General features: G+C 37.0%; 1 protein-coding gene across 15 annotated transcripts in view; it reads left to right on the forward strand.

Annotated features, from left to right (window-relative positions):
* WDFY3 (WD repeat and FYVE domain containing 3) overlaps positions 1-26,673 on the forward strand; it is a 277,574-nt gene that overhangs the window by 129,109 nt on the left and 121,792 nt on the right. For all 15 annotated transcript variants that reach the window (XM_086704669.1, XM_086704671.1, XM_086704668.1 and 12 more), the window contains 7 exons: positions 59-251; positions 1,486-1,672; positions 3,999-4,165; positions 7,925-8,392; positions 9,371-9,472; positions 11,537-11,730; positions 24,554-25,011. In XM_086704669.1, the coding sequence (XP_086560795.1) occupies positions 59-251; positions 1,486-1,672; positions 3,999-4,165; positions 7,925-8,392; positions 9,371-9,472; positions 11,537-11,730; positions 24,554-25,011 (1,769 nt within the window). The remainder of the gene's footprint in view (positions 1-58; positions 252-1,485; positions 1,673-3,998; positions 4,166-7,924; positions 8,393-9,370; positions 9,473-11,536; positions 11,731-24,553; positions 25,012-26,673) is intronic.

Raw genomic sequence — 26,673 nt, forward strand, 5'->3', positions numbered from 1 at the left:
TCCTCCCTTTACCCAACCATTCATTTATTTAAATACAGATATGTTTTGTGTTTTTTAGATCTTAGTGAAACTCTGCAGTTTTGTTTCTCCGGCGGAGGAGCTGGCTCAAAAAGATGATCTCCAGCTTTTATTCAGTGCAATAACCTCTTGGTGCCCTCCCTACAACCTGCCGTGGAGGAAGAGTGCTGGAGAAGTCCTTATGACCATATCCCGTCACGGTCTTAGTGTCAATGTAGTGAAGTATATTCATGGTGAATATTTCTTTATGTTCATTTTAGGAGCTCTACGTTTCTTCCAGTTTTCTCTTCTTCATATGATGACAGATTGCTTTTTATTTCTCAGTTCTCTAAAGGTTCTATTTTAAATTAAAAACTATATTTGCCAGGAGAAAAAAAAATATTCTTTGTGAGGCATTTCAAATGTGAGAAATTTTTATATGTTCCAAACAATAGATATATACAGACTTGAAATAATTTCATTGTCATGTAAATGTTTAATCATAATGTAAGTTCTGTGTCAGCCTATTCTTTCCTACTCTTCTATGAAAAAAAACTATATTTGAGATACTGTAGTTTAAAGCTTTTCTGAAGATACTTCATAAATGGATAACTATGTATCCAATGTAGCATAAATGAAATTAGGTAGATTCTTTACCAGCACTAAGGAGAAATTATCCACTCTGTTCAAGTCCTATATAAGTGTCAGCTATAATGTCTTTATAGACATTTAAATGTAAATAGAAGACAATGTACCATCTCAAATACTTCACTTATTATATATTTTTTCCTGAAAATCCTTCAAAATAATTTTTAATACAACTTTTTTACTCACCTAACATCAGTCCTTCATTAAATGTTCTTGCCTCCATTTCTGTGTTAAATCTTTTTAGCCTTTGTTATATGACACTGGGTTTTTTTAGACAAATAAATTTCATTACAGATATGAGAAAGTCTTTTTTGAAAAGACTTCAATCCCCAATGTCAGTAATAGGTACAACTTTGCTTTAAACGAGTAATAAGTAGTGCAAGCATAATTTAAAAAATTTTATTTCCCGAAGTATTTCTGTATCTCATTGTCCATATTCACTCTAATTTTAGCTTTTAAACTAGTTATGGATTTTTATTTTTAAACATAGAAGATAGGGTTTTTTTCTCTTTCTTTGACTATGCTAATATAAAAGCTCAAAAATGTCATTTGGCAGCATTTTGTTTAATGAAAAACATCCAAATATGGTGTAAAAACTAGATAAATGTCAACTATTTTCCAACATTTCCTGTTTTACCCTTTGTTTACTACTTAGAGGCAGAGCTTTTCCAATGAATATATATATCATATTTACTTTTAGAATGTGTAACATTTATCTTATAATATTTCATAGATTAATACTTAATGTTTCACTTAATGTTTTATTAAACACAGTTAAGAATCAAAATTTTCTTAAGCAATTGACATAAGTAATATGTATTTAATTCTTAATTCTTACAGAAAAAGAATGTTTATCTACATGTGTTCAGAATATGCAGCAATCAGATGACCTGTCTCCCCTAGAAATTGTTGAAATGTTTGCTGGGCTTTCTTGTTTCCTCAAAGATTCCAGTGATGTTTCCCAAACTCTTTTGGATGATTTTCGGATATGGCAAGGATATAATTTCCTTTGTGATCTCTTGCTTAGGTAAAATCCCACAATTTAAGAACATATTTTAAATGTCTACTCAGTTTTTTTCATCATTGGGAACAGCGTGGTTTGGGGTTATGGAAAAAAAGGAATTAATGATTTAGTTAATGTATACTTTATCCCCTTGACTTTAATCACTTCTTTTTATTCCTGTTCTGTCAACAGAGTACAAAAAGTGAGTTTAAACTGACAAATGCGGGCTACAAACTTGGTGGAGTCAGTGGTTAGGTGTGAAAGTGTATGTACTCTTTGGTAGCTGAGGAAAAAGAGCTTAGGTGAACTAATGAACATCTTCGTAAAGTGTAAATGCTTCTCGCTTAGTTACATTTTTAGTATTTCTTACTATACCAATGGTTTATTAATGCAGTGAATGAGAATAATTACGTAGATTGAATGAGACCTTACAAATGTATATATAAAACAAAATGTTTCACTAGCCCCCTTTTCCACCCCAAATGTTTTATACATACCGTGGGAAAATGGCTGGTTGGAATTTTATTAGGAAGAAAATACTCAATGCCTCATTAGTTGTTTTGGCTCTTTACTTACTTGTAAATCATTTGGTTTGTTGTAAGCCAGTACTATTTTGTAAACTCCTTATATGTAACACCAGTTTAATCCAGTTGCCAGTACTACTAGGCAACTTCCCAGAAGAGAATTTTGCATATATACCCTAATTTACAAAGGAGGACATAAAAGTTGATGAAATAAGCCTTTCACATTACTAGAGGGTGTTAATTGGTGTAATCCTCTGAGGACACGGGTTGGTCAGATATTATCAAGAGCCTCAAAAATGTCGATACTCTTGATAGAATAATTTCACTTATGTTTATTAATCCTAAAAATATAATTGTGAATATTGTGGGCAAAACTTTATGCATATTAATGATTCTGAATTCTGATTTCTGCTGGCCGTCCCCCGTCTCTCTCTCTCTCCCTCCCCAAATTTGTGGTTGGCTCTTCATGGCCATTAAAAGAATATGTAAAGAGATTTTATATAAATGGAAGAGCATTTGTATTGACACTGGTAAATGGAAAAAACAGGTTATAAAATTCTTTATATGGTATAAAAATAACTACTACTAAGACCAAACTTTTTACAATAAAAAAGTACATAAACCATATCAAAATGTCTAAGTTATGAGCCTAAGCATATTTCTTTTCTACTTTTGTACATTCTCCAGCTTTATTAATTTTTTTTGAAGTTTATTTATTTTCAGAGAAAGAGAGAAAGGGGGGAGGGGCAGAAAAAGAGGGAGAGAGAGAATCCCAAGTAGACTCCATGCTGTTAGTGCAGAGCTAGATGCAGGGCTCTGTTCCATGAACCTTGCTTGAGATCATGACCTGAGCTGAAATCAAGAGTCGGACACTTAACTGACTGAGCCACGCAGGTGCCCCTCTCCAGTTTTATTTTAATGAGAATAATTAGTTCTATTAGGAAGCCCCAGTAAATCTTACTCTTTAAAAAAGATAGTTTTGCACCCCATTTTGTGTTCTCAAGCCACAGTCAAGAAATAATTCCATAATGACTCCAAATGTTCTTTTAAAGAAACATTGTTTTAAAAAATTGTTAGACTCTAAGGACTATTTAATGTATTCTAATGAGTACCTGAATTAATGAATACAGATAAAGACTTAAAACTTTCCAAGAAATTAATTTTTGAAAGTTAACTGAGAAATTGTCTTTGGAAAGAAATGGTTAATAAGATTTTTGGTTGTAAACAGTGAAACTTTATAACCTTGGAAATTTAGGAAACTTAAGAGAGATTTAATCTAATTCTTTTATTTTGAAAAAATTTTTTTAACGTTTATTTATTTTTGAGACAGAGAGACAGAGCATGAACGGGGAAGGGTCAGAGAGAGGGAGACACAGAATCCGAAACAGGCTTGAGGCTCTGAGCTGTCAACACAGAGCCCGATACGGGGCTCGAACTCACAGACCGCGAGATCATGACCTGAGCCGAAGTCGGCCGCTTAACTGACTGAGCCACCCAGGCGCCCCTAATTCTTTTACTTTGTAGATACTTTCTACCAAAGGCTAAAGTGAGCTATCTAAAATAACACTGTTAAATGTAAAATCAGCACTTATATATGAGGTCTTTAGACTATTTAATATAATTTGCTTTCATTATGGTGTAATGTCTTATAATAAAATTTATAGATTTTAAAAGATAGTATGTTTTTATATAGGAAAACTTATACGATGAAACCTCTTGGAGTGCTTTATATATTATTGCATGTACAAATTGAAATTTTCTTTCTGTGTTAAATTTGAAAATACAACAAGAGAGAAAAAATATTTACTAAACCATACTTTTCCTAGATTGGAACAAGCAAAAGAAGCAGAATCCAAAGATGCCTTGAAAGATCTGGTTAATCTGATAACTTCCCTAACAACATATGGTGTCAATGAACTAAAACCAGCTGGTATTACCACAGGGGCACCCTTTCTATTGCCTGGATTTGCAGTACCTCAGCCTGCAGGCAAAGGTGAGTCCTTTTTTTTGTTTGTTATTTTCCCCTGTTTTGAGCCACTCAGAGAAACAGAGACAGAATAAATTAGTTTGACTTTGATTTCTCTTTATGGTACATGTGTAAAGGTAATATGCTGTTTTTCATTAGAGTTAATGGTTTCTTTATGGTGCAAGTTCTTAAGTGACAGTCTTTAGCAGATCAAATACTTCAAATATATATATATATACATATATATATACACACACACATACACATACATATATATATACACATATGTATATATAATGAAAATATTGTAACATCAGTGAAATTTACATCTTAATATTTCATCTTAACATTCAAACAACAGTCAGAACATGCCTTTTTTGAACATTGGCATGCTAAAGCATTTCCAATTTACATGGTTGGAACTTGAGTAACACGCTGATTGCCATGTTTTTCTCTAGAAGATATAAACAGAAAGCATGAGGTACAAGTGCTTATATTGTAAAACTGAGCAATGTAGGTATAAAGAAGTTATATTATTTCTTTCAGGTCAGAGAATAATTTTTATAGTTCAGATTTCCTAACTTTGACTCCTTATCTAGTGATTCTTTTACTAAGAAACCTTGTTTAGTTAATAACATTTAGTTACCTAAGAGTGCAAGCTAGTTTTACTGTTTATTTATTTATTTTTTTTATAAAAAATATATTTTTTAATGTTTATTTCTGGGAGACAGAGTACAAACAGGGAGGGGCAGAGAGAGAGGGAGACACAGAATCTGAAACAGGCTCCAGGCTCCAAGCTGTCAGCACAGAGCCTGACACGGGGCTCAAACCCACAATGTGGGGGATCATGACATGGGTTGAAGTCAGATGCTTAACCAACTGAGCCACCCAAGTGCCCTATTTATTTTAAATGCATAACAACTGTTATGGAATATAGTAAGCCTCAAGGCCTCTCATAGTTTCTTTCCTGTGATTGTCACTAAATATTCAATATAGTTATGATATTTGGGCATAAAATTTAGCCCTCACATTGAGTTCTCTGCTGTCATCGTGGAGCCTAGAACCTGCTTTGGATCCTCTGTCTCCCTCTCTCTCTGCCCTTCCCCAGCTCGTGCATACGTGTTCGCTCGCGCTCTCTCTCTCTCTCTCTCAAAAATAAATAAACATTAAAAAAAATATTTTGTAGGTTTGACCTCAGATTGAAAAAATGTTACTTAACCCCAAATCCGTAAAATTTGTGTTTTCTTCTAGGAGTTTCATATTTTGATTCTTCTATCAACATCTGTGATGCATTTTAAGTTAATATTTGTATATGGCAGGGAATACAGTTTTTTTCTTCCAGTATGGGTATCCAAGACCTTTTGTTGAAAAGACCATGTATAGGGTGCCTGGGTGGCTCAGTCAGTTAAGCGTCCGACTCTTGATTTTGGCTCAGGCCATGATCTCATGGTTTGTGAGATCGAGCCCCATGTGGGGCTCTGTGCTGATGGCATAGAGCCTCCTTGGAATTCCGTCTCTCCTCCTCTCTTCCTCTCCCTCCCTCTCTCTCTACCTCTCTCTCTCAAAATAAAAAAAAGGGGGGGAAGACCATGTACAAACATATATCTGGGATTCTTTTTCAGTTCTGCTCCATGGATCAATGTGTGTCTGTCCTTAAGCCAAAACTATAATTTCTTGGTTACTGTATCTTTTTTTTCTTTTTACTGTATCTTTAAAATAAGTCTTAGAGTCATTTTAAATTGTCTAATTTTGTCTTTCTTTTTCAAAATCACTTTGGCTTTTCTATATCCTTTGAACTCCATATAAATTTAATCATGTCAAATTTTGAAAACAAAAAACAAAAGCCTGAGACTGAGAGTTGACTGAGAATACTTAGAATGTAAATCAACTTGGGGAGAATTGACATCTTAACAATACTAAATCTTCCAGTCCTTTTCATTTTTTAAAGAATGTCCACGCCAGGGGGCACCTGGGTGGCTCAGTCAGTTGAGCTTCCAACTTCAGCTCAGGTCATGATCTCGTGGTCCATGAGTTCAAGCCCCACATCGGGCTCTGTGCTGACTCCTCAGACCTGGAGCCTGCTTCTGATTTTGTGTCTCCCTCTCTCTCTGCCCTTCCCCCACTCACTCTCTGTCTCTCAAAAATAAATAAACGTTAAAATATATATATGTATATATACTAAAAAGAATGTCCAAGCCAGGATTAGTTTTTCTAGTTCTGTGTTTATCTTCTTTTTAGTTTTGTTTTTTTTTTTTTATGTTTTAAGTTTATTTATTTATTTTGAGAGAAAGAGCACAAGCGGAGGAGGAACAGGAGGAAGGAGAGAGAGAGAATCCCAAGCAGGCTCCATACTGTCAGCACAGAGCCTGATGACATGGGGCTCAAATTCACGAACCTTGAGATCATGACCTGAGCCGAAACTGAGCCACCAGGCGTCCCTGTTTGTCTTCATTTAAAAATCCAGCTTTTTCGGGGCGCCTGGGTGGCGCAGTCGGTTAAGCGTCCGACTTCAGCCAGGTCACGATCTCGCGGTCCGTGAGTTCGAGCCCCGCGTCAGGCTCTGGGCTGATGGCTCAGAGCCTGGAGCCTGCTTCCGATTCTGTGTCTCTCTCTCTCTGCCCCTCCCCCGTTCATGCTCTGTCTCTCTCTGTCCCAAGAATAAATAAACGTTGAAAAAAAAAATTAAAAAAAAAAAAATCCAGCTTTTTCTTTAAGGCACTATGTTAATTTCTTGACACTATGTTAATTTTTTGGTCATTTAACAAATGACCTATACTTCTAATAGTTGTAGGGCTGGGGACAGTTTTTAGAAGCAAACAGTTGTTTTCAGGTGCTTCGCATACTTTCTATGTTAATTTCTGTATAATTATTTTTACTAATTTGCCTCACAAGAGCCATGTATACAGATTTTTTTTAAGTTGGTGTGTTTGAAAACCAGATGTTTAAAAATATAGCTAATAGCTAGCCATAAATTGCTTTAAGAAACATATATGTAAAGAAATTGCACTTCTAGCTTGAAAACAAAATAAATTTTCAAATTAAAATTTATGGAGGTTCTAGTGTAGTAATTATAAAGGGAAAACTGGAACTTAGAGAATTTTCAGACCCCTGTTTTCCTGCCTGCATTCTTGCTGCTCTCTGGCCTCTGGCTTCAGGCTAAAGGTTTTTTCTTGAGAGGTAACTGTTCTTACAGACAAGGTCTGTCTTGCAGATAATAAGAAGTGAAATCCCTGCACATTTCCAAATTCTGAAGCCTGGGCTTACATAACATGCTTTATTCTCTGTAACAGTCTAACGTTTCAACATATACTATTCTTGAATTGGAATATTCAGGGGTGCCTGGGTGGCGCAGTCGGTTAAGCGTCCGACTTCAGCCAGGTCACGATCTCGCGGTCCGTGAGTTCGAGCCCCGCGTCGGGCTCTGGGCTGATGGCTCAGAGCCTGGAGCCTGTTTCTGATTCTGTGTCTCCCTCTCTCTCTGCCCCTCCCCCGTTCATGCTCTGTCTCTCTCTGTCCCAAAAAAATAAACGTTAAAAAAAAAAAAAAAATTTAAATTTGAATTGGAATATTCATAATGATGCATTAAAAGTTTAATCAGTATTGTTATTTTTAATGAAATGACTGAAGCTAATTAGTAGGTAATTTAAGAATTTTTGTGAAAATGGGATGTGTTCTTAATAAATAGTTAATAAATATTACAATTTGTGATCTGTTTAAATAGACTAGTTTGCCACGATTTAAAATGTCACATAGTACCTACTTTTGTGTTCTTGTTTTCCATTTTAGGTCACAGTGTGAGAAACATCCAAGCCTTTGCAGTTCTTCAGAATGCATTTTTAAAAGCAAAAACCAACTTCCTTGCCCAAATCATTCTTGATGCCATCACAAATATTTACATGGCTGACAATGCCAATTACTTCATCCTGGAGTCACAGCACACACTGTCACAGTTTGCAGAAAAGATTTCTAAGCTCCCAGAAGTACAAAGCAAATACTTTGAGATGCTGGAGTTTGTTGTTTTTAGCTTGAATTATATCCCTTGTAAAGAACTCATTAGCGTTAGCATCCTCTTAAAATCTAGCTCTTCTTACCACTGTAGCATTATTGCAATGAAGACACTTCTTAAGTTTACACGACATGACTACATATTTAAAGATGTGTTCAGGGAGGTGGGCCTTCTGGAGGTCATGGTAAACCTTTTGCACAAATATGCTGCTCTCTTGAAGGATCCAACTCAGGCACTAAATGAACAAGGTAAAGCATTTTTCATTCACTTTTTATGATAAAAGGGTTTGGGCAGCATGTTTTGTTCATGTTTTGCCATTTATTTGGCTATAGATTTGAATGACTTACTCATCTGCATTGTGATATCCTTGCAAATAATTCACACAGTTAACTTGTTCATTCAACCTCTGTTAGGGAATTGGGAAGGAGCAGGGGCCATTGTAGTAGAAAATAATTTATGGTAAAAATTAAGGGAAACATGGTCCACATGACTCATGGCTGCTACTTCCTGCTTCTAAGAGGGAATTTAAAAAGCTCGTAGAAAGATTTGGAAAGTTTAGGTGCCTCAAAATGTTTTTGATTACAGAGAACAAAAAAATATATATCTTTTTAGTCATGTTATGTATATACACATGTATTATTATTTAGGTACCGTAAATTTGATATTTTTCATCCTTTCTAATAAATCCAATAAAAGCATAGCAGTTTCTGGCATTTAAGTATTAAATATGTTGAATTAATATAGTTTGAATAGATGCACTATTCATAAACTTTTCTTTCTCTTTGGTGCCTTAAAATCTAGCATCCTCTTGTTAACTGCTTTGATTAGGAAAACCTTTGTGAGAAAAATACTTTTAACTTTGGCATCCCCCCTTTTTTTAAGTTTTTATTTGAATTCCAGTTAACATATAGTGTTATATCAGTTTCAGGTGAATGATCTAGTGACTCAGCAATTCCATATATCACCCAGTGTTGACATTTTCCTTTTTAATATTTGTTAGACAGTTGTAACTTTCTAGCCACACCAAAATAAAACCTGTGAACACTGATTTTGACTTTATTTTGGTAGCCGGTGGACATGTGTATCATTTTTAAAGGTTGCATTATATCAATTGCATTAGTGGTAAAAGTGAATATTAAAGAAATAATTAAATTATCAAAAACCTGAATCAAAAACAAAATAAGCATACAGCTTTTGTGATTTGAACCTTTGATCCTTTTTCCTAGGGGACTCAAGAAATAATAGTTCAGTTGAAGACCAAAAACACCTGGCTTTGTTGGTTATGGAGACCTTGACAGTGCTGCTTCAAGGATCAAACACAAATGCAGGTGACTAGCCAGGCTACTAGCAAATGCTTTCAGAGAGTGTTCTCTCTGATTTTATCTTCTCTAATGATTCTTGCTTCTGAAATGTCCTTATCACTTATAGAAAAAACTATTGATTCAGTGATGGTTCCATCCTATGTAGAAATGCAAGACTTTCAACCTTATAAGTCTATTGACAAAGTATGTAACATTATTATTATTTCAAAATATGTTCTTATATTTTATTGCTGTTTATAGTATGCCTTGTTTTTGAAATAGTTTGTTTTTTTATTTACATATTATACTCTTAGTTGAATGGCTTTGCTTATTTTCCAAAATATCTGCTCTCTATGATGATTTTCTTAATTTTTAGTAATTCAACTTAAAGTATTATAATGTTACATCTTTAAGGAAGTATTGAAAAGTGATTCTCTAATAAAACTTGCCTCTCCCAGGTAAAATGGATTTATTAAGTCTTTATCTTCGGCCTCAACTTCTCTTCAGTTCTTTTCTGCCCATCATTGACAGTCCACTTGTATTTGTAAAATACCACTCTTGCTCTTAAAAAAAGATTACTTGAAATTTTAGCCAACATCAGAAATCTCTCAGGCAACAATGTCAATACAGTTCGAGAAGAGTATTGGGAAGATGAATCGAGATGAATAGGCTGGGTTCAGATCATAGAGAGCCTTTTAGGCCATGCCAAGGAAATGTGAATTGTATTTTAAGTATTATGGGAAGCCACAAATGGATGAATGAGTGAGTGAACAAATAAATGAGCTAGGGAACACATGCATGTCTATTTGCCTGAGTATGCAAAGGAACTCAATATTCAACATATTGTGTGTCCCAGGCACCATGCTAAGTGTTAGAGATACAAAGATGATTCTTGCCCTGAAGGAATTACCACCGGATAGAAAAAGATGTAAACATGTAATTATATGTCATTACTTAAATACAGTTTTAGCAAATGCCAAAACAGAGTTGAATGAATTCAGTAGGTCATTTAAGAACGATATTACTAACTATGTGATCTTGGGCACATAGTGCTTTGCTCACAGTTAAGTGTTCAGAAAATAATAGCCATTATGATTATGTAATGCGGACTAACTGGCCACCTGGAAGTAAATACATGGCTTTCCGTGTGCTAAACCTCAGCACATGACTTTAACGCTCACTTCTTACAAAGTTTGCAAAGAGAAAGTCATTAAGTTGAGAGGACAGTGGCTGCTACAGCAAAATACACTGACATCTTTTCACTCAGGAAACATTTATAAAAATACAGACTTGGAGGAAATCCCAAGTTTAATGGGGACCAAACATATAACCAAATAATACTAAACTGTTTGATACAAGTTATTGTAATAGTGGCATATATCAGGTACTCTAAAAGCATAAAGCTTTAAAGCTGGGCTATTTTAGGTATCAATCCTGTTCTGACACTTGCTAGCTGTGTGAACTTGGCCATGTTACTTAACTTCTGTATGTCTCATTTCCTCATCTGTATAACAGGGGATGAAGAATCAATCTACAAGGCTTTGGAGCAGTACAATGATTTCTTTTTATTATAGAGTTTGTCTTTTTTTATTCGTGTGCTCTACTTACTTGAAAAGTTTGGTTCCTTGCAATGTTACTCATTGTAGAATAATGTATTCCACTCCTTTCTTGCTACTATTTTGAATGTCTCATTCAGTTTAAATCTCATTTATTTGGGCTATTGTTCTATGAGAGCTTTTTACACAAATTGATTTCCATTATTGTTCAGCTTAAAGCCTTTACATACAAATATTGGGTCTCGTTGGAGGCTACCTGTGGAATTTCTGTATGTTCTAGATTTGGAGAATGTGAACATGGTGAACATATTAGGGTGTTATTCTTGCATTAAAGACATCTAGAGAGGATTTGGTTATGCCTTTGCTGACATCCCACAGTGCAGTTTTGTGTTGAATTTAAAAGGGGAAATGGTTGGGTGCATCTTATTTGCATTCTTTTGAGTTACTCTTCCTACAAAAAGATCAAATTTTAATTCATCTGATTTGTCTTAGAATGTTTTAAGTTAGCCCATGTTGTTCTTTTTTCTCTTTCAAGGAATTTTCCGGGAATTTGGAGGTGCGAGATGTGCACATAATATCGTGAAGTACCCTCAGTGCCGGCAGCATGCCCTGATGATTATCCAGCAGTTGGTGCTGTCCCCAAACGGGGAGGATGACATGGGCACTCTCCTGGGGTTAATGCACTCAGCCCCACCGACAGAATTGCAGTTGAAGACCGACATTTTAAGGGTAAGTTGAATAACCGTGTTGTTACTATTCTTACTGTTCTTTTACTGTTAATATCTGTGGTTATTTTTTAATAACTTAAAACTATCCTAAGCTATTCCTGTAGTTTTTCTTCAAGTCTAATAATATGCCAAAATCATAGTCGTAGAAGAAAAGCCAGTATCTTCTCTGGCCTCCAGGGTCCTCAGGATTCTGTCTCCTTCCCCTCTGACATCCTTTCCTCACACCCTTCCCCCATTCCTGGCACAGACATCACAGGTCGTATACCTACCTTCTAGAATCATATATTTCCTTCATTAACTTTTGCTTTATGCAATGAATTTCTCAGGAATAAGTTTATTTTTTTCTTTGTGCTGTGTACATTTCATCCTGTTTTGATAGTTGTTTTGAAAATGAATTTTATTTTATTAAAAAAATATTTTTAACATTTATTAATTTTTTTTGAGAGCGAGAGAGAGAGTGTGCATGCCAGAGCAAGTGGGGAAGGGACAGAGAGGGAGAGAGTGAGAATCTGAAGCAGGCTCTGCACTGTCAGCACTGAGCCCAACGCAGGGCTCTATCCCACGACTGTGAGAGCATGACATCAGGAGTCAGATGCTCAACCAACTGAGCCACCCAAGCACCACTATGCATTTTATTTTAAAACACAGTTAATCTGAGCACAACTCACAGACAAGAAGGAATTTACACGTGTCAATATTTAGGAACATTTGTATGTCAGAAAGGATTGTTTAGAAAAAAATAAGTGCCTTCAAATGATGTTAAGGTTGTCAGCTTTTTAAACATAACGTTTTCCTTCTTTCTTGGTACCTTTTTAATTGGGTTTGTAAAACATTAGTAGATAGAGTTACCAAGAAGTAAGTAGCTGACCTGTAACTTTAAGGCAGCGTTGTTCTGGTAAATGGTAATAACTCTTAGACTGGAGCAGGGTTGAGGGGGGTGCTCCTAATGTGTCGCATTTATTGACTTCCATGATGTGACTACTGCCACGGTGACCTGTTTCAGGCAATTAATGTGTTACTGAATGTGGATTGGGAAGAGACACACAATAGCACCCCATTGTAAAGTATCTTAAGAATACAGGTAATAGGGGCACCTGGGTGGCTCAGTCAGTTAAGTGTCTGACTCTTGATTTTGGGTCAGGTCACAATCTCACAGTTTGGGACATCAGTCGCTGTGTTGGGCTGTGTGTGACAGCTTGGAGCCTGCTTGGGATTCTCTTTCTCCCTCTCTATGACCCTTCTACACACCCCCACGGCACCTTATTGTCTCTTGCTGTGTCAAAAATAAATAAACATTAAAAAAATAAAGGGGCGCCTGGCTGGCTCAGTTGGTTGAGCATTCGACTTCGGTTCAGGTCATGATCTCACGGCTCATCAGTTCGAGCCCTGCGTCAGGCTCTGTGCTGACAGCTCGGAGCCTGGAGCCTGCTTCAGATTCTGTGTCTCCCTCTCTCTCTGCCCCTCCTCCGCTCATGCTCTGTCTTTCTCTCTCTCTCTCTCAAAAATACTCCAAAAAAAAATTTTTTTTTAATACATTAATTTAAAAAAGAGTACAGGTAATAGTAAAATATAGAAAATAAGTAGGAAGTGATGAGTTTTGAGTATTTACTTTTAGTTTGTTTTTAAAATAATTTATTTAGGGGTGCCTGGGTGGCTCAGTCGGTTAAGTGTCTGACTTCAGCTCAGGTCATGATCTCACAGTCTGTGGGTTCGAGCCCCGCATCAGGCTCTGTGCTGACAGCTCAGAGCCTGGAGCCTGCTTCGGATTCTGTGTCTCCCTCTCTCTCTGACCCTCCCCTGTTCATGCTCTGTCTCTCTCTGTCTCAAAACTAAATAAAAATATTTAAATAAATTAATTAAGCAATTTAGTTGTAAGTTATAGACCTTAATTTTTAATTATGGCTATGTTTTAACAACTAGCACATAAAATTCCAAAAATAGAACACTTGCCTTTCAAGAGCCAGTATGAGCTGGCTCTAACATTCCGCTGCTTTGAGGACAGGAGGGAGTGTGGGGTGAGGAGGATTGGGGGGACCTCGATTTCAATTCCCATTTTCACTGCATTCAGAACCGCCTCTTGGTACCTCTGTTCAGCTGACACAACCACAGACCTATTGATTTAATTTGTAATTATTGGGGCAGAAACCCAAAATTCTGTATGTAGTATTTTATGATTCTGTCAATGCACAAATTTGAATTATATGCATTATGTTTATTGCAGATTCATATGTAGCTGATGATTGTGTCTAACAACCACCTACCATCAACATTTCATTGTATCTTTAGGGTTTGCTCCTTACCATTAATTATTGACTTCAGCAGCATATTAGATTATTACCAGTATTTGAAAATTTTCAAATACTTAGATTATGCTATGATGATGTCAGGAGTGCCAGGAGAGTACCAGTTTTGAGGTAGTAGGAGATGAACTTATCCAGAAGTATGTGATACAGACTACTGGACTGAGGACTTTTGGACTCAGTCAATTGTTTTTCTAACGCTTAAGCCTAATTCTAACCTGTGATACGGTTTTCTGAATATTACTTTACCTCTGAACTCACCCTTCCTTCTATATACAATAATACTTGTACTGTTTCCCCAGTGTGTTTTTAAAGATGATGACGGTCATGGGCTTGTATCAGGCACTTTGTTAACGCTTTTGCAGGTACTTCCTGTGGAGAAAGTTATCGTTACTACCCTTATACAAGCGAAAACCCAGGCACAGAAAGATTAAGTGGCTGACTGTAGTAAAACATTTTGTAACGTTGGAGTCAGAATTTCAACCCGAGCATTCTGACTGTAGCCCTTGCATTTAGTCTCCAGGCTAGATTATAAAATGTTTAAAAATAAAAAAAGTTACAAAATATTATGGTCATATGAGTTGATATTGCAAGTGTAAGTACAGTTTATTAAATTTGACAAGGTGTGGAAACTATACTATCAGATCCTATTATAATGGAAATTTATTGGCAGAATAATGGAAGGAATACATTGTACTTTAGAATTTTATTTATATATACAGATTGTATATTTTAAAATAATTAAGGCATAGTTATATATAATTTATGTAGTATATTTTGAAAGGGTAATTATATGTATTAATATTTACCATTTCTCTTCTTCAAATACCATTAGAAATGGGAGACATTTTAATAAAATGACCTTTTCAAGAATAATGATTGGAAAGGTTGTAAACTGCGTGTTAGGTAGTATTAAATATCCTTGGTGTTCCAGAGGCTGAAACAGAGTGAAAAGGAGCCCATGTGTCAGCACAGATTTCAGATTGTTGTTTGAGGCAGTAAGTGGCATGATTAGGTGCACGAGTAGGGGCATCATTGCACCTGGGTTTATATCCCCTCATTGCCATTGTGTAAGCTGTAAAATTTTTGGCAAGTTATTTAACCGTGTTGAACCACATTTTAACTGGATAGTAATAGTGCCTAGCACACAGCATTATGGAGAGGTTTAAATAAGATAGTACACAACTGAAAGAAGTGCCTTGTACATATTAAGAGCCCACAAAATGTTAGGCAGTTTTATAATGTGTTATTTTTAATATTAAACTAAGTTAAAAAGTGTGGCAGTTCAGAGAAAAATAGTTCTAAAAGATTGTTTTACTTGTTTGACCTTCAGGTTTTATTTCACAGTACTTAGAGCTATTCTGGGCAAGAGCATGCTTTCAGCTATCAGACTCTAATTCACTTTGCAGGAGAGTCTGTCTAATAAGTCCTTTGAAGTGACTCCTCTTTCCAAAGTATCAGGATATGGTCACTTTATATGAGTTGAAATACTTCCGGTTTTGGCTGCCCTGATTTCTGATCCTTTCTAGAATAAATCAGTTTGCATACATACACAGTTATAAATGTTCGTGATTGTGTAAAATTATACTAGAATGTGTATTTTATTTATTTAATACAATTACTTTGTAAATATCACTGAATTTACTGACATCATTATCCATCAAAGACATAGGAAAACTTTTCCATCAGGATTTGGGTGTAGCCTTATTCTATCAAAAGAAATATGTGACAGTGTTTCCTAAAATTATCTCTTGCCTTTAATACATCTCTTAATTGAAGTGTAATTAATACACAGTGTTAAATTAGTTTCAGGTGTACAATATAATGATTCAACAATTCTATACATTACTCAGTGCTCATCACTATAAGTGTAGTCTTAATTCTTTTCACCTGTTTCACCCATCCCCCCCACCTCCCCTCTGGCAACTACCAGTTTATTCTATTTGAGTCTCTTTTTGTTGTGTCTTTTTTTTCTTGTTTGTTTGCTTGCTTGCTTAAATTCCATGAATTATGGTATTTGTCTTTCTCTAACTTATTTCACTTAGCATTATACCCTTTAGATCCATTCATGTTGTTGCAAATGGAAAGATCTTCTTTTTTATGACTAATATTCCATTACATATATACACACCACATCTTATTTATCCATTCAACTATTGATGGACACTTGGGTTGCTCCCATATGTTGGCTGTTGTAAATAATGCTGTGGTAAACACAGGGGTACATACATTTTTTCAAATTAGTGTTTTTATTTTCTTTTTGTAAATACCCAGTAATGGAATTACTGGATCATATGGTATTTCTGTTTTTAATTTTTTAAGCAACCTCCATGCTATTCTCCACAGTGGCTACACCAGTTTGTATTCCCACCAACAGCACATGAGTCTTCCCTTTTCTTTTTTTTTTTTTTTAATTTTTTTTTTCAACGTTTATTTATTTTTGGGACAGAGAGAGACAGAGCATGAACGGGGGAGGGGCAGAGAGAGAGGGAGACACAGAATCCGAAACAGGCTCCAGGCTCTGAGCCATCAGCCCAGAGCCCGACGCGGGGCTCGAACTCACGGACCGCGAGATCGTGACCTGGCTGAAGTCGGACGCTTAACCGACTGCGCCACCCAGGCGCCCCATGTCTTCCCTTTTCTTTACATCCTCACCAACACTTGTTATTTCTTGTGTTTTTTATTTTAGCCATTCTGACAGGTATGAGATAATATTTTGTTGTTTTGATTTGCATTTACCTGATGATTAGTGAATTGGCTTACGTACAATACCCAGTGCTCCTCCCAACAAGTGTCCTCCTCAATGCCCATCACCGTTTTCCCTCTCCCCCACGCCCTGTCCACCCTCAGTTTGTTTCTGTATTTAAGAGTCTCTTGTGGTTTGCCTCCCTCCCTCTGTGTAACTGTTTGTTTTCCCCTTCCCTTCCCCCATGTTATTCTGTTAAGTTTCTCAAGATCCACATATGAGTGAAAACATATGATATCTGTCCTTCTCTGACTGATTTATTTCACTCAGTATAATACCTTCCAGTTCCATCCACGTTGCTGCAAATGGTATGATTTTGTTCTTTCTCATTGCCAAGCAGTATTCCATTGTATATATAAACCACATCTTCCTTATCCATTCATCAGTTGAAGGACATTTAGGCTCTTTCCATAAGGTGGCTATTGTGGCAAGCGCTGCTATAAACATTGGGGTACATGTGCCCCTATGCATCAGCACCCCTGTATCCCTTGGATAAATTCCTAGTAGTCTTATTGCTGGGTCATAGGGAAGTTCTATTTTTAATTATTTGAGGAATCTCCACACTGTTTTCCAGAGCAGCTTCAGCAGTTTGCATTCTCACCAACAATGCAAGAGGGTTCCCATCTCTCCACGTCCTCGCCAGCATCTGTAGTTTCCTGAGTTGTTCATTTTAGCCACTCTGACTGGTGTGAGGTGGTATCTCACTATGGCTTTGATTTCTGTTTCCCTGATGATGAATGACATTGAGCATCTTTTCATGTGCCTGTTGGCTATCTCGGTGTCTTCTTTAGAAAAGTGTCTGTTCATGTCTTTTACCCATTTCTTCACTGGATTATTTGGTTTTTGGGTGTGGAGTTTGGTAAGTTCTTTATAGATTTTGAATACCAGCCCTTAATCCGATATATCATTTGCAAATATCTTTTCCCATTCCATCGGTTGCCTTTTAGTTTTGTTGATTGGTTCCTTGCAGTGCAGAAGCTTTTAATCTTGATAAGGTCCCAATGATGAGATCATTCTTGCTTTTAGTTCCTTGCCTTTGTAGATGTGTATAGCAAAAAATTGCTGCAGCTGAGGTCAAAGAGGTTGTTACCTGCTTTCTCCTCTAGGGTTTTGATGATTTCTTGTCTCACATTCAGGTCTTTCATCCATTTAGGGTTTATTTTTGTGTACGGTGTAAGAAAGTGGTCTAGTTTCATTGTTCTGCATGTTGCTGTCCAGTTCTCCCAGCACCATTTGTTAAAGAGACTGTCTTTTTTCCATCGGATACTCTTTCCTGCTTTGTCAAAGATTAGTTGGCCATACATTTGTGGGTCGAATTCTGGGTTCTCTGTTCTATTCCATTGGTCTATGTGTCTGTTTTTGTGCCAATACCATACCGCCTTGATGATTACAGCTTTGTAGTAGAGGCTAAAGTCTGGGATTGTGATGCCTCCCACTTTGGTTTTCTTCTTCAATATTACTTTGGCTGTTCAGGGTCTTTTGTGGTTCCATACAAATTTTAAGGATTGTTTGTTCTAGCTTTGAGAAGAATGCTGGTGCAATTTTTGATTGGGATTGGACTGAATATGTAGATTGCTTTGTGTACTATTGACATTTTAATGTTTATTCTTCCAATCCATGAGCATGGAATGTTTTTCCATTTCTTTGTGTCTTCTTCAGTTTCCTTCATAAGCTTTCTATAATTTTTGGCATGCAGATCTTCTACATCTTTGGTTAGGTTTATTCCTTTATTTTATGGTTCTTGGTACAATTGTAAATGGGATCAGTGTCATTAATTCTCTTTCTGTTGCTTCATCATTGGTATAAAAATGCAACTGATTCCTGTACATTGATTTTGTACCCTGCGACTTTGCTGAATTCAGGTATCAGTTCTAGCAGTCTTTTGGTGGAGTCTTTCGGATTTTCCATGTAGAGTATCATGTCGTCTGCAAAAAGTCAAAGTTTGACTTCTTCTTTGCCAATTTTGATGCCTTTGATTTCCTTTTGTTGTCTGATTGCTGATGCTAGGTCTTCCAACCCTATGTTAAACAACAGTGGTGAGAGTGGACATCCCTGTCATGTTCCTGATCTCAGGGAGAAAGCTCTCAGTTTTTCCCCATTGAGAATGATATTAGCTGTGGGCTTTTCATGTATGGTTTTTATGATGTTTAGGTATGTTCCTTCTATCCCAACTTTCTTAATGGTTTTTATTAGGAAAGGATGCTATATTTTGTCAGATGCTTTTTCTCCATCTATTGACAGAATCATATGGTTCTTTTCCTTTCTTTTATTCATGTGATATATCACAGTGATTGATTTGCTAATATTGAACCAGCCCTGCAATCCAGGAATGAATCCCACTTGATCATGGTGAATAGTTCTTTTTATATGCTGTTGAATTTGATTTGTTAATATCTTGTTGAGAATTTTTGCATCCATGTTCATCAGGAATATTGGCCTGTAATTCTCCTTTTAGTGGGGTCTCTTTCTGGTTTGGGAATCAAGGTAATGCTGGCTTCATAGAATGAATCTGGAAGTTTTCCTTCCGTTTTTTTTTTTTTTTTTTTTTAAATTTTTTTTTTCAATGTTTATTTATTTTTGGGACAGAGAGAGACAGAGCATGAATGGGGGAGGGGCAGAGAGAGAGGGAGACACAGAATCGGAAACAGGCTCCAGGCTCTGAGCCATCAGCCCAGAGCCTGACGCGGGGCTCGAACTCCCAGACCGCGAGATCGTGACCTGGCTGAAGTCGGACGCTTAACCGACTGCGCCACCCAGGCGCCCCGCTTCCGTTTTTTTTTGAACAGCTTGAAAAGGGATAGGTATTAATTCTGCTTTAAATATCTGTTGAATTCCCCAGGGAAACCATCTGGTCCAGGGCTCTTATTTGTTGGGACATTTTTGATAACTGATGCAATTTCTTTACGAGTTATGGATCTATTCAAATTTTCTATTTCTTCCCGTTTGAGTTTTGGTAGTATGTGGGTGTCTAGGAAATTGTCCATTTCTTCCAGGTTGTCCAGTTTGTTAGCATATAATTTTTCATAGTATTCTGTGATAATTGCTTGTAATTCTGAGGGATTGGTTGTGATAAATCCATTTTCATTTGTGATTTTATCTATTTGTGTCCTCTCTCTTTTTGAGAAGTCTGGCTGGGGGTTTATCAATTTTGTTTATTTTTCCAAAAAACCAACTCTTGGTTTCATTGATCTGTTCTACTATTAGTTTGGATTCTATATTGTTTATTTCTGCCCTTATCTTTATTATTTCTCTTTTTCTGCTGGGTTTGGCATTTGTTGTTCTTCTAGTTCCTTTAGGTGTTCCATTAGATTTTGTATTTGGAATTTTTCTTTTTCTTGAGGTAGGCCTGGATTGCAATGTATTTTCCTCTTAGGACTGCTTTTGCTGCATCCCAAAGGGTTTGGATTGTTGTGTTTTCATTTTCAGTTGTTTCCATGTATTTTTTAATTTCTTTCTTAATTGCCTGGTTGACCCATTTGTTCTTCAGTAAGATGTTCTTTAACCTTCATGCATTTGAAGGTTTTCCATACTTTTTCCTGTGTTGGATTTCAAGTTTCATAGCACTGTGATCCTTAAGTGTGCATAGTATGATATCAATTCTTATATATTTATTGAGGTTTTGTGACCCAGTATGTGATCTCTCTTGGAGAATGTTCTATGTGCACTCAAGGAGAATGTATATTCTGCTTTAGGATGGAAAGTTCTAAATATATCTGTCAAGTTCATCTGGTCCAGTGTATCATTCAGGGCCATTGTTTCTTTATTGATTTTCTGTCTAGATGATCTGTCCATTGTTGTAAGTGGAGTATTAAAGTCCCCTGCAATTACCACATTCTTACCAATAAGACTGCTTATGTTTGTGATTGATTGTTCTATATATTTAGGTGCTGCCGAATTCAGTGCATAGACATTTATAAGTGTTGGCACTTCTTGATGGATAGACCCCGTAATTATTTTAAAATCTAGTGTAAAATCTAGTTTGTCTGGTATAAGTATGGCTACTCCAGCTTTCTTTTGACCTCCAGTGGCATGATAGACGGTTCTCCATCCCCTCACTTTCAATCTGAAGGTGTCCTCAGTTTTAAAATGGATCTCTTGTAGACAGCAAATAGATGGATTTTGGTTTTTTATCCATTTTAATACCCTGTGTCTTTTGATTGGAACTTTTAGTCCATTTACATTCAGTGTTATTACTGAGAGATATGGGTTTAGAGTCATTGTGTTGTCTGTAGGTTTCATGCTTGTAGCGATGTCTCTGGTACTTTGTCTCACAGGATCCCCCTTAGAATCTCTTGTAGGGCTGGTTTAGTGGTGATGAATTCCTTCAGTTTTTGTTTGTTTGGGAAAACCTTTATATCTCATTCTATTCTGAATGACAAGTTTACTGGATAAAGGATTCTTGCCTGCATATTTTTCCTGTTCATCACGTTGAAAGTTTCCTGCTCCTCCTTTTTGGCCTCCCAAGTTTTAGTAGATAGGTCTGCTGCTATCCTTATGTGTCTACCCTTGTCTGTTAAGGCCCATTTTTCCCTAGCTGCTTTCAGAATTCTCTCTCTATCCTTGTATTTTGCCAGTTTCACTATGATAACATCATGCAGAAGATCGATTCAAGTTACCTCTGAAGGGAGTTCTCTGTGCCTCCTGGATTTCATTGTCTGTTCCTTCCCCAGATCAGGGAAGTTTCAGCTATGATTTGTTCAAGCACAGTTTCAGCCCCTTTTCTCTCTCTTCTTCTTCTGGAACTCCTATGATACAGATATTGTTGCATTTCATGGAATCACTTAGTTCTCTAATTCTCCCATTGTGATACAGAATTTTTTTATCTCTCTTTTTCTCAGCTTCCTCTTTTTCCATAATTTTATCTTCTAATTCACCTATTCTCCCCTCTGCCTGTTCAATTCTCACTGTCACTGCCTCCAGTTTATTTTACACCTCATTTACAGCACTTTTTAATTCATGACTATTTTTCAGTTCCTTGATCTCTGCAGCAATAGATTCTCATCTGTCTTTGTATGCTTTTTTCTAGCCCAGCAATTAATCTTATGACTATTTTTCTAAATTCTTATTCAGTTATACTGTTTCTATTTGTTTTGATCAGTTCTTTAGCTGTCATTTCTTCCTGGAATTTCTTTTGAGAATTCTTCCGTTTCATCATTTTGGCTAGTTTTCTGTCCCTTATGTGTCTTAAAAACTTATTATGTGCCCTGTTTCTTCAAGCACTACTATATTAAAGAGGGGCCGTACACTGTCTAGGGCCTGGCCCTTCAGGAGGTGTTTTTTGGAGTTACTTACTGTCTGTTATTGTGAGTTTGGTTACTTTATTTCCCTACTCGTAGTGATGTTTTGGACCCTCCACCAGGTGTACTTTGATTGTCGAAGTAGCCCTGGAAGGGAAAACAAACAGACAAATAAGCAAAAAACAAACAGAAAAAGAAAACACACAAACACAAAAAACCCAAAAACAAAAAGCCAGAAACGCCAGCTACCAGTAGACAACAGGGTGGAGGCATTGCTGATGGAAGAGGCATTATCCCATACAATGAGAGAAACAACAGGGTTGGGAAAAAGAAAAAATAAAAATTGACCAGGCATAGAAACTATAGCCTTAATCTAGAGAGAGAGAAAGGAAAATAAGGAAGGAGGTATAGAACATGTATCAAGAGAATGGATTAAATATGTCTGCTTAAACAGACCAATAACCAGAGTAACCAGACTAGAGGAGGGAAGAAATAAGAAGAAAAGGATGAATGTATCTATATAGTAAGAATTGTCCAAGAATTAAACCAGGCAATGCAACAGAGCTTGTCTGGAGCAAGGGCTATCTGGTTCATCAGCGTTAATCCCACTCTAGTAGATATGTAGTTACCAGGCACCAAGGGGTATGGTATGGTGTAGGAAAGTACTGCCTCCACTGTGGTTATGCTGTCTGTTCCTTGAAGTGCTCCACCTATGGCCTGTCAGGTTGTCCTGGTGGGTCCCTGGAAGCAACTCTGCCTCTTCTTCCCAGACTCTTGGGATTCAAAGTCCTTTGGCCTCAAGACGGCTTTGTTTGAGAGACAGGGGACCTTCGGATCCCCCTACTTCTCTGCCATGTTGGCTCCCCGTCCAACCCCTCTCTTCTGAGGAATTGTGGCTTTGACCCACTCAGATTCTCTGGAGGAGGGTCTTGCTGAGCAATGGGCGAGTGCGGCCCGACTCCAGGAACATTCACAAGACTGTGCTTCTGCCAGTGCCCAGAGACTGTTGGCCGGGTGCCAATCCGCCTCAGAAAAAGTTTGTGCAACCTTGTAGCAGCAGCATTTCAGGGTTTATGGAAAATGACAACACACATCTAGCACCAGGCTTCCCCCTTAACGTCCTTGTTGCAACACCAGTGAATGTGGTTTTTCTCTGGGGCCTGCTGGTACCTTTGCCTGTGGGGTGGCCGCACAGCCTCTACCAAATGTCCTCCCTGCAGAGGAACCGCCACTCCCCTTGTGGCCCGTGGACCCCTCGGACCTCGCTCTCTGCTCTTGGGGATTTGCCCTTCTCACTAGAGCACCACCAGGTATCAAGCTTTGGAGCCTCAGACTCTGCACTCCTCCTGTTTATAAAGTCTTGATGGAATTTTAAACCCTCTCCTTTCTCCCTTTTTTTGTTCAGTCCCTGAAGCTGTTTCCACTTTCCACTTTCTCTCCAGCTGCTTTGGAGGGGAGGTGCTTTTCCCATACTCTTCCCCATCTCTGACCTCTCTCCGCAAGCAAAAACAGCTCCCTGCCCTCCTCAGCTTTTCTTTTTCCTAGTTCACCTCTCCGCGCTGTGTACCTGCCGAGTTCTGTGGTTCAGGTTGTGCAGATTGTTGTGTGAATCCTCAGATCACTTTTCTAGATGTGCAGGATGGTTTAGCGTTGATCTGGCTGCATTTCAGCAATGAGAGATGCAAAAAAACGTCCATGCTGTTCCGCCATCTTGGCTCTCCTCTGATGATTAGTGATGTTGAGCATCTTTTCGTGTGTCTGTTTGCCATCTGTGTGTCTTCTTTGGAAAAATGTCTGTTTATGTCTTCTGCCCGTTTTTACATTGCATTTTTTTGTTTGTTTGGTGTTGTATAAGTTCTTTATATATTTTGGATATTAACCCCTTATCAGATAATCATTTGCAAATATCTTTTCCCATTCAGTAGGTTGTCTTTTTTGTTTTATTGATGGTTTCTTTTGCTGTGCGAAAGCTTTTTATTTTGATATGGTCCCCATAGTTTAATTTTTACTTTTTGTTTCCCTTGCCTTAGCAGACATGTCTAGAAAAATGTTTATACAGCTGATGTCAGAGAAATCACTGCCTGTTTTTTTTTGTTTGTTTTTTGTTTTAGTTTTATGGTCTCAGATCTCATAAGTAGGTCTTTAATCTATTTTGAGTTTATTTTTGTGTACAGTGTAAGAAAGTGGTACACTTTCATTCTTTTGCGGTTTGCTGTCCAGTTTTCCTGGCACCATTTGTTGACGAGACTGTTTATTTTCCCTATTGTATATTTTTGCCTCCTTTGTCGTAGATTAATTGACCATACAAGTGTGGGTTTGTTTCTAAGTCTCTATTTTGTTCCATTGATCTATGTGTCTATTTTTGTGTAAAATGGTATTTTTTAATTAGTAAAATATTTGACATGCATTATAGGGCTGGTTAATGGGAAATGACAAAAACATTACTATTGTATGTTCATAGAAATCATGTTCCCTTTTGACATTCATGTATTTTGCTTTAATTTGAATTATAAGGGGTTTTGTTTTTTTCATCCCCTGTAGGCCCTCCTATCAGTCCTTCGAGAAAGCCATCGTTCAAGAACAGTTTTTAGGAAAGTTGGAGGATTTGTGTACATTACATCCTTGCTTGTTGCCATGGAAAGGTCTTTGAGCTCACCACCCAAGAATGGCTGGGAGAAAGTGAACCAGAATCAAGTGTTTGAACTTCTCCACACTGTGTTTTGCACATTGACTGCAGCAATGCGCTATGAGCCAGCCAACTCTCATTTCTTCAAAACAGAGATTCAGTATGAGAAGTTGGCAGATGCTGTTCGATTTCTTGGCTGCTTCTCAGACCTAAGAAAAATAAGCCCCATGAATGTCTTCCCCTCAAACACACAGCCATTTCAAAGACTTTTGGAGGAAGATGTAATCTCGATGGACACAGTGTCACCCACTTTACGGCACTGCAGTAAACTCTTTATTTATCTCTACAAAGTAGCTACAGATTCTTTTGACAGGTATGGCTTTGCTCTGCTCTGAATTAAAGGAGATGCTGTGTGTGACTTCAGCATTAAGGCTTGAATTATAAGTTAACTTGAAAGGAAATGAAAATGAATCTTTTATTTGCTTGTTTATCACTTATTTGCGAATATTACCGTTGCTCTGATGTTAAGGTTTTCAACATGAACATTTGTGTATTATTTGTAAATCTAGGGTCAGTTAGCTCTTGATGTACTTAAAGTAAGTTTCTATAAAGTTTACTTTAATGCTGGTATTTACTATTGTTCTTTCTCCTCTATTCTCAACATTAGGTATATCCGGACTTAAAGATATTAGTTATCAGCAGGAGACAGTGGTTATGATTATATGTATTTCCAGATGGAGAATATATTCTCAACATTCATAATCACTCTCAATATTTCATGATCCTTGAAAAAGAATATAGTTCCATAAGAGACGATGATAGTTCAAGAGTCTATCAGATTTCTTTTTTTTTTTTTTTTAATTTTTTTTTTTTTCAACGTTTATTTATTTTTGGGACAGAGAGAGACAGAGCATGAACGGGGGAGGAGCAGAGAGAGAGGGAGACACAGAATCAGAAACAGGCTCCAGGCTCTGAGCGATCAGCCCAGAGCCTGATGCGGGGCTCGAACTCACGGACCGCGAGATCGCGACCTGGCTGAAGTCGGACTCTTAACCGACTGAGCCACCCAGGCGCCCCATGAGTCTATCAGATTTCTTTACTTATTCGTTCATTAAAAAGTACTTTACGAACAACTGTTCCACGCGATGTTATTTTGAGAGTTCAAGCACAAGACTCCTTTAGACGTGGCCATCCTTTAGCTAAAACACAGACACATAAATAAACAACTACAATATATTGTGATAATATCTACAATGAGGGAGTTCCAGGGTTCTAAGGTGGATCATAGGAGTACCACTTTACTTAAATTAGTTATTTTCAGTGATTAAAGCGTTCTCAGCTTGAAGATAATGTGAGAGTGGTCATGGTGCTGATTTGTCCCACGCATTATCACTTTTAAAGTTAACATAGTTTTATTTCATGAGATAACTGAAATGTTTTCTATATTGCCCCCATATGTAAAGCAAGTAACTCTATGTGGATAGCTTCTAATAGGTTTTATATCATTTACTGTGAAGTATCTACTTTGAAATATCTACTGAGAGATGTTTCTTGCTTCTTGACAATATTTCTTAGACCTTACTCTTCAGATAAGAAAATACAAGTAATGTAAGAAACACTGTTTTCCAGTTTTTTACTTTTTAAAAATGCATATATATTGTTAAAAAGAAACATAGTAGGGCGTAGTATTCAAGGAATAAGCTGTTTGAAATTGAAATTTGTATGTGTAGATTCAACCTCTTTCCCCTTTTCTACTCATCCTAGTTAGTATACCTCAGTTTTAGTTTACTTTGTGAAAAGCAGGCCTTATGACACTCTGTTTAACAAATGTGTTAAGTGTAACATTAATGGATAAGCATCTGCCTTAAGCATGCTTTTCTGTTTCCCTCAGTGCATGTGTTGTAGTCTTGTTTCTTGTTCCTGCTGAGTATGGAGGGTGTTCCTTATTAAACTTTTACTGGTATTTCTTGTGAAACTAACCAACTGCCAACCTGGTGTTCTGTTCTAACCTCTCTAAACCACCCTGTCTGTTTTG

The sequence above is a fragment of the Puma concolor genome, chromosome B1, assembly GCF_028749965.1.
Source record: "Puma concolor isolate L17-30 chromosome B1, mPumCon1.1.hap2, whole genome shotgun sequence".
Classification (NCBI taxonomy): domain Eukaryota; kingdom Metazoa; phylum Chordata; class Mammalia; order Carnivora; family Felidae; genus Puma; species Puma concolor.